This window comes from Poromitra crassiceps, assembly GCF_964638095.1.
Source record: "Poromitra crassiceps genome assembly, chromosome: 14".
Classification (NCBI taxonomy): Eukaryota; Metazoa; Chordata; class Actinopteri; order Beryciformes; family Melamphaidae; genus Poromitra; species Poromitra crassiceps.
The window spans coordinates 32,043,911-32,058,910 of NC_139633.1; the positions used below are offsets into that span (position 1 = coordinate 32,043,911).

At 43.5% G+C, this 15,000-nt stretch overlaps 1 protein-coding gene across 1 annotated transcript in view; it reads right to left on the reverse strand.

The window, feature by feature from the left end:
• The window catches only part of LOC310789152 (high-affinity choline transporter 1-like), a gene marked incomplete at both ends in the record, with an annotated part of 44,568 nt that extends 34,148 nt beyond the window's left edge, over positions 1-10,420 (reverse strand). Inside the window, 2 exons of the mRNA XM_083650741.1 lie at positions 7,810-7,923; positions 10,231-10,420. Coding sequence (XP_083506867.1) covers positions 7,810-7,923; positions 10,231-10,420 — 304 coding nt within the window. The remainder of the gene's footprint in view (positions 1-7,809; positions 7,924-10,230) is intronic.
• Positions 10,421-15,000: the final 4,580 nt, after the last annotated feature.

A 15,000-nucleotide genomic window follows, 5' to 3' on the forward strand; every position in this document is an offset into this window, starting at 1 on the left:
GTATTTATTTACATATTTTGAAGCACATTGTGTTTGTTGGACAAGCAGGCAAACTAACAGTCTAATTCTCCAGCTGTCTTCACAACAGTCTAATAACAGAGTTGCAATCATTGCGGTAAACTATACATTTGAACACCGCAATGAAAATAGGAGCCAGGTCATAGTCTGTTCCGTTATGAGGAGAGGCTGTAGCGAGGGACTCTCGCCTCTTCTCATGCATGTGGAAATAGCACACTCATGCCAGCGTCCATTCAGCACAGTGTTAAGTGTTCAGGGATAAATCCTTTTTCCTCATGTGATTTGTCCTCCTGTGAAACTGGAATGCAGCCTTTCGCTCGCTGCTAATCTGCTCTGCATGCGAGGCAAGCAAGCAACATTCTGCTACCCTACAGAGCCAATCAGCCAATAGTTTACACCCTACAGAGCCAATCAGCCAATAGTTTACACCGTACAGAGCCAATCAGCCAATAGTTTACACCCTACAGAGTAGGGGTGTCAAAAATAATCGATTATAAGATGCATCGCGATGCGGACGTGCACGATTCACAAATGTCAAAAAACTATTATAAAAAAAAAATATATATATATATATATATATATATATATATATAATCAAATAAAATATAATGGAAGTACATGCAGTTGTTTATTTTAATTATGGAACATAATACAATGCAATTCCAAATGCACTTTTATTTTAAAAGTAGCCCCACGGCGAGAAAAAAGAAAGTGAGAAAAAATAAATTGTGTATTGTGGAAAAAAGTGATGCATCGAATCGAATCGTGAGGCCAGTGAAGATTCACAGCCCTACTACAGAGCCAACCAGCCAATAGTTTACACCCTACAGAGCCAATCAGCCAATAGTTTATAATAACGTCCGGGTAGACAACGCAGGCATCACATATACAGTTTAATGGCGCGGAGAAAACTGGGCGGATAACAACTGAGATCAAGAGAAAATGGTTCAGTCTAAATAAACCAGTGTAGGAAATTAGGAATTTAAAGAGACCAAATAAATCTTAGAATGCCCTTAAAAACTATGATCCGGGGGCAAGAAATTGCCCCCAAGATTTTGATCATTTTATTTTCATTCAGTTGATCTATTTTACATTTCCGTGTCTAACACACACTCGGCACCTGTCTAACACACACTCGGCACCTGTCTAACACACACTCGGCACCTGTCTAACACACACTCAGCACCTGTCTAACACACACTCGGCACCTGTCTAACACACACTCGGCACCTGTCTATCACACACTCGGCACCTGTCTAACACACACTCGGCACCTGTCTAACACACACTCGGCACCTGTCTAACACACACTCGGCACCTGTCTAACACACACTCGGCACCTGTCTAACACACACTCGGCACCTGTCTAACACACACTCGGCACCTGTCTATCACACACTCAGCGCCTGTCTAACACACACTCGGCACCTGTCTAACACACACTCGGCACCTGTCTAACACACACTCGGCACCTGTCTATCACACACTCGGCACCTGTCTAACACACACTCACCACCTGTCTAACACACACTCAGCACCTGTCTAACACACACTCAGCGCCTGTCTATCACACACTCGGCACCTGTCTATCACACACTCGGCACCTGTCTAACACACACTCGGCACCTGTCTATCACACACTCAGCACCTGTCTAACACACACTCGGCACCTGTCTAACACACACTCGGCACCTGTCTAACACACACTCGGCACCTGTCTAACACACACTCGGCACCTGTCTATCACACACTCAGCAGCTGTCTAACACACACTCGGCACCTGTCTAACACACACTCGGCACCTGTCTAACACACACTCGGCACCTGTCTATCACACACTCGGCACCTGTCTAACACACACTCACCACCTGTCTAACACACACTCAGCACCTGTCTAACACACACTCAGCGCCTGTCTAACACACACTCGGCACCTGTCTATCACACACTCGGCACCTGTCTAACACACACTCGGCACCTGTCTATCACACACTCAGCACCTGTCTAACACACACTCGGCACCTGTCTAACACACACTCGGCACCTGTCTAACACACACTCGGCACCTGTCTAACACACACTCAGCACCTGTCTAACACACACTCAGCACCTGTCTAACACACACTCAGCACCTGTCTAACACACACTCACCTGTCTAACACACACTCACCTGTCTAACACACACTCAGCGCCTGTCTAACACACACTCGGCACCTGTCTAACACACACTCAGCACCTGTCTAACACACACTCGGCACCTGTCTAACACACACTCAGCACCTGTCTAACACACACTCAGCACCTGTCTAACACACACTCACCACCTGTCTAACACACACTTGGCACCTGTCTAACACACACTCGGCACCTGTCTATCACACACTCGGCACCTGTCTAACACACACTCACCACCTGTCTAACACACACTTGGCACCTGTCTAACACACACTCGGCACCTGTCTAACACACACTCAGCACCTGTCTAACACACACTCACCACCTGTCTAACACACACTCAGCACCTGTCTAACACACACTCACCACCTGTCTAACACACACTCACCACCTGTCTAACACACACTCGGCACCTGTCTAACACACACTCAGCACCTGTCTAACACACACTCGGCACCTGTCTAACACACACTTGGCACCTGTCTAACACACACTCAGCACCTGTCTAACACACACTCACCACCTGTCTAACACACACTCGGCACCTGTCTAACACACACTCAGCACCTGTCTAACACACACTCACCACCTGTCTAACACACACTCGGCACCTGTCTAACACACACTCGGCACCTGTCTATCACACACTCGGCACCTGTCTAACACACACTCACCACCTGTCTAACACACACTCAGCACCTGTCTAACACACACTCAGCACCTGTCTAACACACACTCACCACCTGTCTAACACACACTCGGCACCTGTCTAACACACACTCGGCACCTGTCTAACACACACTCGGCACCTGTCTAACACACACTCGGCACCTGTCTAACACACACTCGGCACCTGTCTAACACACACTCAGCACCTGTCTAACACACACTCAGCACCTGTCTAACACACACTCAGCACCTGTCTAACACACACTCAGCACCTGTCTAACACACACTCAGCACCTGTCTAACACACACTCGGCACCTGTCTATCACACACTCGGCACCTGTCTATCACACACTCAGCACCTGCAAGCTGGTTGCCTGATGTGTTGTTCACACTACGCTTTAGCAACTCTGTGCACAAATTACTATTTTTTAAAGTGCGCCCACAATTGTGCATGCCCCCAGTTTTTAGACAGCGGGGGCAAAAGTCTCCCACAAAATATTTTTTTAATTCCCTACACTGCCTAAAACGCATGTTTGATGCCTTCATATCACATTAATTAACCAACACTTTCACTCATTTTAGTTTGGAGAGCTAATTGACCTGTTGGGCCACAGAATAAAATATATATACAGCTTGGGTGAGGGGAGGGTTGTAACACTAGCTGGGGTAAGTTGTAACAGGGTAAGGTTGTAACACTAACTGGGGTAAGTTGTAACAGGGTAAGGTTGTAACACTAACTGGGGTAAGTTGTAACAAGGGAGGGTTGTAACACTAACTGGGGTAAGTTGTAACAGGGTAAGGTTGTAACACTAACTGGGGTAAGTTGTAACAGGGTAAGGTTGTAACACTAACTGGGGTAAGTTGTAACAGGGTAAGGTTGTAACACTAGCTGGGGTCAGTTGTAACAGGGGAGGGTTGTAACACTAGCTGGGGTAAGTTGTAACAGGGGAGGGTTGTAACACTAGCTGGGGTCAGTTGTAACAGGGTAAGGTTGTAACACTAGCTGGGGTCAGTTGTAACAGGGGAGGGTTGTAACACTAGCTGGGGTAAGTTGTAACAGGGGAGGGTTGTAACACTAACTGGGGTAAGTTGTAACAGGGTAAGGTTGTAACACTAGCTGGGGTCAGTTGTAACAGGGGAGGGTTGTAACACTAGCTGGGGTAAGTTGTAACAGGGGAGGGTTGTAACACTAGCTGGGGTAAGTTGTAACAGGGTAAGGTTGTAACACTAGCTGGGGTCAGTTGTAACAGGGGAGGGTTGTAACACTAGCTGGGGTAAGTTGTAACAGGGTAAGGTTGTAAGACTAGCTGGGGTCAGTTGTAACAGGGTAAGGTTGTAACACTAGCTGGGGTCAGTTGTAACAGGGGAGGGTTGTAACACTAGCTGGGGTAAGTTGTAACAGGGGAGGGAACCCATTTTAACATCTCTTAACTGCACCTGCAAATATGGGCCGTCTTTTTAAAAAAAGAAAATAACTGAAATCTCAGTTAATTAAACTTATAAGTATATTAAAACATAATTGAGGTTGTTCCATCACATAACTGTCATAAGTCACAGTAACACTTTTTTCAACAGTGTTATGTATTATCACTACACCCACCCCTGTCAGCCATTGTATAGCTGTTCTATAGAATGGTGGTTTGAGATTAGCATGGATGAAATGCATTACATTTCAGTTGAAAGACTATACATAGAAGGTCTATCATTTTATCTTCAATGGTATCAGTGTTCACAAAAATATAAACTTGCTTCGTCATAGTGATCATATGACTCTAGCTTATCCCTGACTGGTAGACATGCTGCTGTTACAACTAACCCCATGTTACAAAACCCAGTTCAGTCACACTGTTCTGTAGCACCAGTCTGTGGTGTTCAGTGCTGTTCTGTAGCACCAGTCTGTGGTGTTCAGTGCTGTTCTGTAGCACCAGTCTGTGGTGTTCAGTGCTGTTCTGTAGCACCAGTCTGTGGTGTTCAGTGCTGTTCTGTAGCACCAGTCTGTGGTGTTCAGTGCTGTTCTGTAGCACCAGTCTGTGGTGTTCAGTCACACTGTTCTGTAGCACCAGTCTGTGGTGTTCAGTGCTGTTCTGTAGCACCAGTCTGTGGTGTTCAGTGCTGTTCTGTAGCACCAGTCTGTGGTGTTCAGTGCTGTTCTGCAGCATCAGGCTATGATGTTCAGTGCTGTGATACTCTCAGACTGTTCTTCTCTCTGTGTTGTATGTATTTGTATGTATTTGTATGTGGACAGAACAATAGGACAGTTAAGTTATTCTCTCTGTGTTGTATGTATTTGTATGTGGACAGAACAATAGGACAGTTAAGTTATTCTCTCTGTGTTGTATGTATTTGTATATATTGTATGTATTTGTATGTGGACTGAACAATAGGACAGTTCAGTTCTTCTCTCTGTGTTGTATGTATTTGTATATATTGTATGTATTTGTATGTGGACTGAACAATAGGACAGTTCAGTTCTTCTCTCTGTGTTGTATGTATTTGTATATATTGTATGTATTTGTATGTGGACTGAACAATAGGACAGTTAAGTTCTTCTCTCTGTGTTGTATGTATTTGTATATATTGTACGTATTTGTATATATTGTATGTATTTGTATATATTGTATGTATTTCTACGTATTTGTATGTGGACTGAACAATAGGGCAGTTAAGTTCTTCTCTCTGTGTTGTATGTATTTGTATATATTGTATATATTGTGTATATTGTATGTGGACTGAACAACAATAGGGCAGTTAAGTTCTTATCTCTGTGTTGTATGTATTTGTATAAATTGTATGTATTTGTATATATTGTATGTATTTGTACGTGGACTGAAGAATAGGACAGTTCAGTTCTTCCAGTGAAACGAGCTGAAGGAGAACAAGGTGCCGTGCCCAGTCGTTCAAGTTACAAGGAAGTGGATGGCCGGTGTTGTGTTTCACATGTTTCCGACAACAGACCTGCAACCATGTCAGCTGTGGCCGCTTTGCATTCTGGTCTATTGAGGCTCTATTATGCCTCCTCTATGTCGGCGCAAAATGCTTCTGACGGACTGACCCCAAAACCTGACGCTTACTGTTGATGTTTGAGATCGCTGGCATCACATACTGAAATTCAATATATAGAAATATTTAAGTGTATTTCAAGTCAATATGTTACTTGCAACACAAAAATGTGGCAATGTGTATCATGGCGTAGTAGACAAATGAATCGTGACACATTTCTAAATTGTTATAATGCCACTGCTAGAAAGATTTGTGCCTCAGAAGTCCAGAAACATACAGAATTCTGCACAGTCAGACGCTGTTGTCAACTCAACATAATTTATTTCTCATTTGTTTACTCAATAACATAATTTATAGTTCAGAGGTTCACACACACTCTACCAGATGGGCGCGTGGTGGTCAGATGACTTTACCTAGACCAAAAACCAACTACATGAAGAAAACCATCATATACAGGTCCATAGCCACTTGGAATTATCTACCACACAACATTTGTTCCATTAACCCATTGATACCTGATGCAGCATTTGCATGTATATCCCTCATTTGTGTGCGTATCCCTTTAAGACTTAGGGTCTTAAAGGGATACACACACAAATGCTGCATCAGGTATCAATGGGTTAAAGGGACAGCTTGTTTTAAAAGGACGCTCAGAGCTCATTTACACTCACACTAATAACTATGCTATCACAACACTTTTAGATTCAGGATTTGTTTTTGTTTTTAGTACTGATTGTCGTATAACTAGGTGTTATTTTCTGTCATACCGGCAAGCTAGATAGCTAGCTGACCACGCTAATGTTTGTCTTAGCTTAGATTTGTTTTAGTTTTTTTCTGTCTTCTTTTCTTTTACTATGTGTTTTTGGATTTTAACTATTGCATGTCATGTAATAAATGTACATTTAGTCTTGGACCCCGGGAAGACTAGCTGTCGTCTAGGCGGCAGCTACTGGGGATCCTTTTAAATCAACAAATCAACAAACTCCTGAACTCCGTATGGCGAATCAAATGGTCATCGTGCGATTAGCAGATCATCTCATCCCGACAAACTCCAAAAGCTGCTGGAAAGATCTGGACATGACGTCCCATCGTCTACGTTTTGGCCAGTTTTCCACATGGAATAAGGAAAATACGGCACCCAAATGGAGCCAGGAATGAAACTAGGGTTGTCAAAAGTATCGATAGTATCGATAAAAGTCAATACTAAAAATCTGAAACGGATACAATACTCATTTGCAACTGAAAAATCAAACATACCACTGATTTCTCCCTCCATGTCATTGGTGGGTATCTTTTGCTTCAACAAGTTCAAGGTATTCTGATAGGCTGATGACTAGCGCAAGGGTAATAAACTGCTGTGTTATGATAGGCTGATGACTAGAGCAGGTGTAATCTGCTGTGTTATGATAGGCTGATATTTAGAGCAGGTGTAATCTGTTGTGTTCTGATAGGCTGATGACTAGAGCAGGTGTAATCTGCTGTGTTATGATAGGCTGATATTTAGAGCAGGTGTAATCTGTTGTGTTCTGATAGGCTGATGACTAGAGCAGGTGTAATCTGCTGTGTTATGATAGGCTGATGTTTAGAGCAGGTGTAATCTGCTGTGTAAGGCCAAAGTTTTTTAATGAGAAAACGTTAAAAACATGACTCACGGGAGGAACTTCGGGAACGCTGCGACCATGACCGGGGATCGAACACGGCTATCCACCCCGGGCCACGCCCACAGCACCCTGACTCGCCACTGCAGACTCCATAACGCTGATGTAAACATATCTAGAAACGCGATACGCCGCCATGTAGTGTACTTTTGCTTCAGAAACCTGATCGTATGCGTGGATTGTAGAAACGTAAAAGGGGCCGACGTTTTATTCTGGCCACACAGGACTATCAGGGCTTTCATTCAGCTGCCAGCGTCACTATGAGGATTAGTTTAAAGAGAAGCTCACCAATGACGAAGCACATGGTGGCTGCCACTGGCATGACAGCCCAGATTAGGCCCATTGAGGGGTTGTACACTGCCTCTGCCGTGCCCACGATGAAGCCACCTCCAACCCATGTAGCTGTAAAAGACACACACACGTATACACACACACGCACACACATATACACACACACACGCACACGCACACACAGAGAGAGACAGATGGGGGATTGAGTAGTAGGAAGGCTGGCTCTCGCTCGGGCCAAACTTGCACCTGCTTGTAACACGATAGCGCGATAGCACCCGGCCTGTGTCTGCTATAAATTTAATAAGAAATAAAATTTCATTAGGAGTTGACTGTAAATGTAATACAATTCCACCACGCGACTGTAAAACATCCACTTTCATTCCGCGTGTCCGGACACTGCTGTGCTGCGCTCTTGTTCTCAGAGCGCTGGAACCAGCCAAACAATAACCCGTGTAGATCCAGGTCGGCTGCCATTAATAGACCATGAAGTGCATGTGTGAGCAGGGCAGGGTACATTAGCTTTTTGTGTCCACCGGCCAAATGTCTGGTGAATGTTTTTACCAACTCAATAGAATGACCATTGCTTTGTTTTTGTTTTGAGCTGGTGAGTGAAGCAAAATCTCTTAACAGCCACTGGCATATTTTAAATGTGCCCTGCTGTGCAAACCTGTATCCCTCATCTCCATCTCCGCTCCATGACTGAAGCTCCTTTGAATAAGTCAAAAAGGGGATGGCAGTTGTTCCCTAACAGTGTTCTGGCAAGTTACTTTCAAAGTGTAATATACAACATATTACTAGTTACTCTCATTTGAAAGTAATACGTTACTTTACAATATTAGTGTCTGTTGAAGTCAGTGTAAAACGTCCAACATTCTTAATGTTATGCTTTTCCTTCGTTATTGTCACCTGTAGTGGTTATTTGCATAAAAACCACACAATTTAATTAGGAAATTATTGTATCTTTATTTAAATATGTGCTTTGATGAAAAAAAAGCAACTCAATTTGTAACTTGTGTTACTTGACAAAGTAACTGGTATAATATTACTGAAATACTATTGGTAAAAAATAAGTTATATTACTGAGTTACTGCTCAAAGTAATATATTACCTGTAATATGTTACTTTTGTAATGAGTTACCCCCCAACACGGTTCCCTAATATTTTGTAGGCTAAGCTGATTTCAAACCCAGTTCCTATTTTTCAACTGTTTCTCCAGCTGATTCTTGTCCATGCTGTCATTTTTGTCCAGCATGGACGTTTACGAATCTCATTTTTTCTGGAAGCCAGTGAAGAAATGTGCCGTGTGAGGTAATTTCACTTCCTTCCAGACAGTGCACATGAACTTGCTTAAAGGATTAACGTGCATGAAACTGCTGACATGATCTGCCTTATTTAGAGCAAGTGTTTTATCTTAATAAGGTTTAGACTCTTTAAACGGTACTTCTCCTGCTCTTGTGTCCCTCTAAGATGCTGGTTATCTCGTTTCTGTTATTAAGTTACCACAGTGTCAGTGCTACCTATTGTGTTTCTCGGGAGTGCAGTTGTTATAAATTTTAGATTTTTTTTTTTACCTTCTCATGGACCAGGTCAAGCTGACATGACATTCAGGAAGTGCATTCATTGGGCGTACTTTAACTTAGTCTGCAAAAAATCTTTAGGATTGGCTAATGGCCAAATTAATAACCATAAAAAAAAATCTTGACATTTGCACATAATGTTCAACTGACTGTAAAATCACGAGAAAGTAATCAATTCACTTTGAACTTGATCAGAAACGTCATTTTTTTAAAGATATCTATCGCGTATCGCCCAAACCACGTGGATTCGTTCTCAAATCTGAAGAAAATGCACTGCAGTAATTTGAACTTCTGCTGTGCTGTGACAATAAAGACTCCGATGCCCACAATGCCTTGCGGGGCAATCAGGGAACACAACACGTGTTCTTTGTCAGACTGTAACCTGGCAGGCTGTTCACTACTGCTGCCAGCTCCAGACTATTGTAATAGCCTACAGACGGGGGAAAAACTCGAGTCAATTGTTTGTCTTTCTCGTGACCCTGAACTGGTTTCAAAGCGAGTTACACTGCGATATGAAATGTGCTCAATCCAGTCAATTTGATATGATTTATAAATATATCACTGTTTCCAGAAAGAACATCTTCTAGGCCTACAGGTGAAACTGCCTGTAACTACATTTATCAGATTAAATGTAAGAAAACACTATTTTAAGACTAAACTAATTGCTCTTAAAACAAATAGTTTTTTTTTTACAGTAGCCTAGGCAAAACAAGGACAAATGGAGAAACTGTTAAAATAGCATAAATACTGTTGAATAAAAAAATGTTTATGAAATCTATGAAACAAATAGAAGGGAAAATGTCTACTTTTTTTTAATGTGGGCTATTTGGTGTGCGCTCACCGGTCATGGTGAAGATCCCCACCACCAGGTTGATGCCGCGGTTCCCCAGCAGAGCCATCTCCATCTCGGTCTTATGCCCCTGGACCTTCTTGGCTTCCCGTTTGGACTTGAAGGAGGCCCAGATGCCGGTTCCGAGCACCAGCAGGTAGAAGAACACCATCACCGTGACCCCGGGGATGTTGAGCGCCATGGTGCCGCGATCTCCTCTGCCTTCACACCGTGTGACTGCCAGGCTGTGCCGCTGCTGAGATGACAGAGGACATCCCTCCCTCTCACGGCCAGGCTGCACTGCGCGGTGTGCCGCTGCTCACTGCGTCTGTCTGTCTGTCTGTCTGTCTGTCTGTCCGTCCGTCCGTCCGTCTGTCTGTCTGTCTGAATTAACCTCGTGTCCAAATGGATACAGGAAGAAACAGGCTGGCACAGACGACGCGCTACAGAGGAATGCAACCAATACCGCGTTTTACAGCGCCAACCGCATTTACGCAGCAATTACGCACCGCGATGATATCACATAGACAAAAATGCCTTTCACATTGGCTACTCTACCGGCTATATGGGCCCGTTTGAGACTATAGGCTGTCCGATCACAGTAGATTACAGTAGATAACGCTGTCTGAGCCGTGAGCCCTGTGGGAAGCTGGTTACCTCCTGCGAAAAAAAAATTGCATTTCACATAGCATAGCCTCTATGGTAACGGTTACCTAGACTACTTCAGAATATGATCCGCCTATAATATAGGCTATTATAGCCTACAAACTATAGACATTCAAATGTTTTAAACGTGTATAGTAGAAGAGGTCCTATTTTGACTGGGCAGAATACATTTTTCAATCGGCTCATTGTTCGCACATGGGCTGCCTATTCTCTCTATGCCGACTGTCCAATAAAGAGATCTTCACACCGGGAAGCGAGCAGCCGGTGAAAGCGTATTTAGATCAGCTCAGTATAAAAGCATTCTCCGCTGCACACTGCCATCCTGCCTGCCTGCCTGCCTGCCTGGGTATTTATAGCTTCACCTTGCGCCCCGGATCTCTCCACTATAGGCGTCGTCCTTGTTCAAGGGGGAATTCCGCACATTAATGCCGGGGAGGCTTCATCACTCTCCGGACAGGACAGACAGGACACACCGGGAGGGAGGGAGCGAGGGAGGGAGGGAGCGAGGGAGGGAGGGAGAGAGGGAGGGAGGGAGGGAGGGAGGGATGGATGGTGGAGGGCACAGAGGGGAGCTTTATGTTCACGTCATCGTGCCGGATTGACCGTAATAGGTCTACAACGTTTCAACTGGGGAAGTGTGTGTGTGTGTGGGGGGGGGGGGGGGGGGGGGAGACTTCCACGTGACGTCATCCTCCTAGCGGTAGCTTTATCTGTGGAAGAGGATTAGGGTCATCACGTGTGAGAAATGCTTTCTGAGATTAATCTCACCACAGTCTCAGAATGAAGGCAGAGTTCTGGGTTTTACGGGTGATTTATTTATTTTTAGCCTACATGTTTACTTTTTAATTTATTTTTAATTTATTTATTATTATTTTTATTATTTATTATTTTTTAGAATTCTGACCGCAACCTCAAAATGTTGACTTTCTTCTCAGAATCTCAGAATGCTGACTATAACTTAAGAACTCTCAAATTCATGAACTGTTATTATTATTTTGTTATCCATTATTAGGGCTACCGGTATTTCATTTACAAGAAGTTAACACAGTTAAAGAAAACTATTCATGATTATTTCATTCACAGCAAGTTAATGCAATTAAAGAATAGAAGAATGACTGTTTTGATCAACGTTTCACTGTTATCTCTAGTCTCTACCTACAATTCAAATAGTGATGGAACTCTGGACAAAATCACCTTCCCATATGCAGTTATCTAAACAAACTCTCTGAAGTGAAAGTTCTGTCACAAAACGTATCCTTGCACATTTTTAAGTTGGTATACTCAAATCTTGGAGCTTTCTTAGTGGGTATACTGTGTATACCTGCGTATCACGTAGACTACACCATTATTTATTTTAGAATAGATCAGAATAGAATAGAATAGAATAGAATAGATCTTTAATTGTCACACGACCAGGGCCAGTGGTATTTAAAGTTCTATTCTATTCTCAATGGTGAAGTCTGACAATTCATCAATTTGCTGGGAAGCCCCCTGGTGGTCCCCAGAACCACTGCAGAATATTCAATAGCAAGAATTCAGAATTTACAATTAGATAATGTAATGTACTGACTGTTTTGATCATAGTTTCACTGTTAACTTTCATACCTACCATTTAGATCGTCATGGAAATCGTCATGGAAATCATATATATATTTTTTAATCAATGTACCTTTAGTGTACCTTTAGCCTATCGGTAACACTTTGCAATAAGGGTACATTCATTAATGGTTATTTAATGCTTAGGAAGCATTAATTAACAGTTAACTAATATGGATATAATCATTTTAGGCTAATGGAGTTCATGTTAACTAAGGTGTTGTGGTTGGGTTGAGGCATGAAGTCACTGAGGTTAAGGTTAGAGCCGCCATTCCCAACCTGTGAGCCAGGGCCCACTGGTGGGCCGCAAAGGTATTACAAGTGGCCTGCCAACTCATTTGCAAAACATGACCTTGTGAAGAAAAAATAGATACATTATTATTATCGGGGCGCCCCAGCGGCTCCCCTGCTAAAGTGCCTATACTGCCCTGCAAAGCTAAAAGGGGGTAACTCGCCAGAGTGTAGAACTGAGAAAAATGACTTTAAAGTTTTGTTGTTGTCCAGCCAAATGTATTGTAGGAAGAAAACTGGAAATGTGTTAATTAATCCACAGACACGCCCACTTAGGAGACTTTCGGCAGGTCTGAGTCAATGGTTGACCACGCCCATTTAGGAGACTTGCTGCTACCATTTGTTAGAATAGGCGGAGCCTGCGGTGACCCATCTATAGTAATTGGGGGTGTCACGATACACTCAGTTCACGATACGATACAATACACGATATTAGGTTCGCGATAACGATACGATACAATATCTTAACAATATTTTTTGCGATCGATTTGTAATTTGAGGGGGCATCCTCCACGCTAATTTGAGTAATTTCACCATTTTCATCCTCCGTGTCTGTAACGTCCCTCGTCTGTTCAAACAAAGCAATGAAAAGGAGAGCGAGCATGCAATCAGATGCAGATCAGTGCCACCATGTTCAGCTTCTTTTTCCTCACGATATGAGATTTAATCTCAACGATACATATTGTCACGTTTTGATATCGCGATATATTGTGGGACGATATATTGTGACATCCCTAATAGTAATATAATATCTATGGCCCAATCATCCCAATCAGAGAAAAAATACACGAGTTGTATCAATACATATTTTATTTTTGTTGACTAAAATAAAAAAAACACGTTCTAGCTGCAGATCACGCAGTCAGAGCCTCTGGCCCCTCTGATAACCATCAGACTCAAGTGGCTTGCTCGCAATGTGGATGTTTGGTTCGAGTGTTGCACCATCAGCCCTGTCTGGGATTAGAAGAGTATTTCTTCGCTGTACTTGATATTCCACAGCAGGGAGGGAGAGACTTGAACCTACAACACAGCCACATGGTGTTCACATCAGCCTGCTGAGCTGCAGGACCCTCTGGCACTCTCTCACTCTGTTTTGATCCGATCGTCTTTCAGAAAGATGATCATTGTAGCCCTACCATGTGTTGGCTATATCATAATAACTTAACGGGTTGTCACATGGCTGGTATGCTAAAGCAGAAGTAGTAGCAGGTTTATATGGTTTTATTGTTCATATTCTCTCAGTTCGTTGATGTCTGACAACAAACCCATCACAATCACATTATTATTAATTAATACACAGGACAAGATGTTACTATCCCTTGTGCCAAAATCCGAGGAAAAACACATTTAGAAGCCCAATCCAGAATAAAACAAGCTAACAGGCTAACAAACTAATAAACAAGACACAAATCACCAGTTACCTACCCTAGCCAACAGCAGTATGAAGCATGTCATTGGGGTTTTCAAGTGGGCACCTTCCTTCACCGACGTTTCGTTAAGTTAGGCCCACGACACCTCAAGAAGGCTAAACGGTGTAATCCAGCGTCCTGGAAACACCCCCCTCCATGCTACCACCGCACAACTGCATATTACCTCACTATCTAAGCCTAGCTATCCAGGTCGGTTCGGTATGACATTCCTGACTACACCACCACTGTCAATGATTCAGCCCTGTTGATGCGGACCGTTAACTCATTGAGTGCCAAGGACGTCGATCGACGTCAAAGTAAATAGTGACGTAGAGTGCCAAGGACGTCGATCGACGTCAAATGCGTTTTTTGACGGTGGGACGTGGATCAAAGCCTCGGGCATCTCTTGTACAAATATGGGAGCTATTGAAGGTGTATAACCTATTTTACGGACTCATTAGGTGGCGACAGTGCTCTCCAGATTACAGAAAGGTCCGGAAAACAGCTGGAAAAAACCGTGATCAAAGAGAAACCGATGCATGCTGCAGCCAGAGCCATATAGATTGCTCTGTCTGCAACTGACATTGGCTGCGCACAGCAGTCAATCCGCTCCCACAACTGAGCCCCCCCTCTGCCTCTGTCTGTCTGTCTGCATAGTTTATCCACACGATTAGCCACCAGAAAGGCAGCACCCGACGCCGAAGGGCCAAACCTTTCCCTGCAGTCCTGTTTGGCATTTCCGTATCGCGCTGGGAACAAACACGGAGCGCCCCGAAAATAGAGTGGGTGCGTGTTGGCTGTGTGTTAGTGTGGGGAGGAG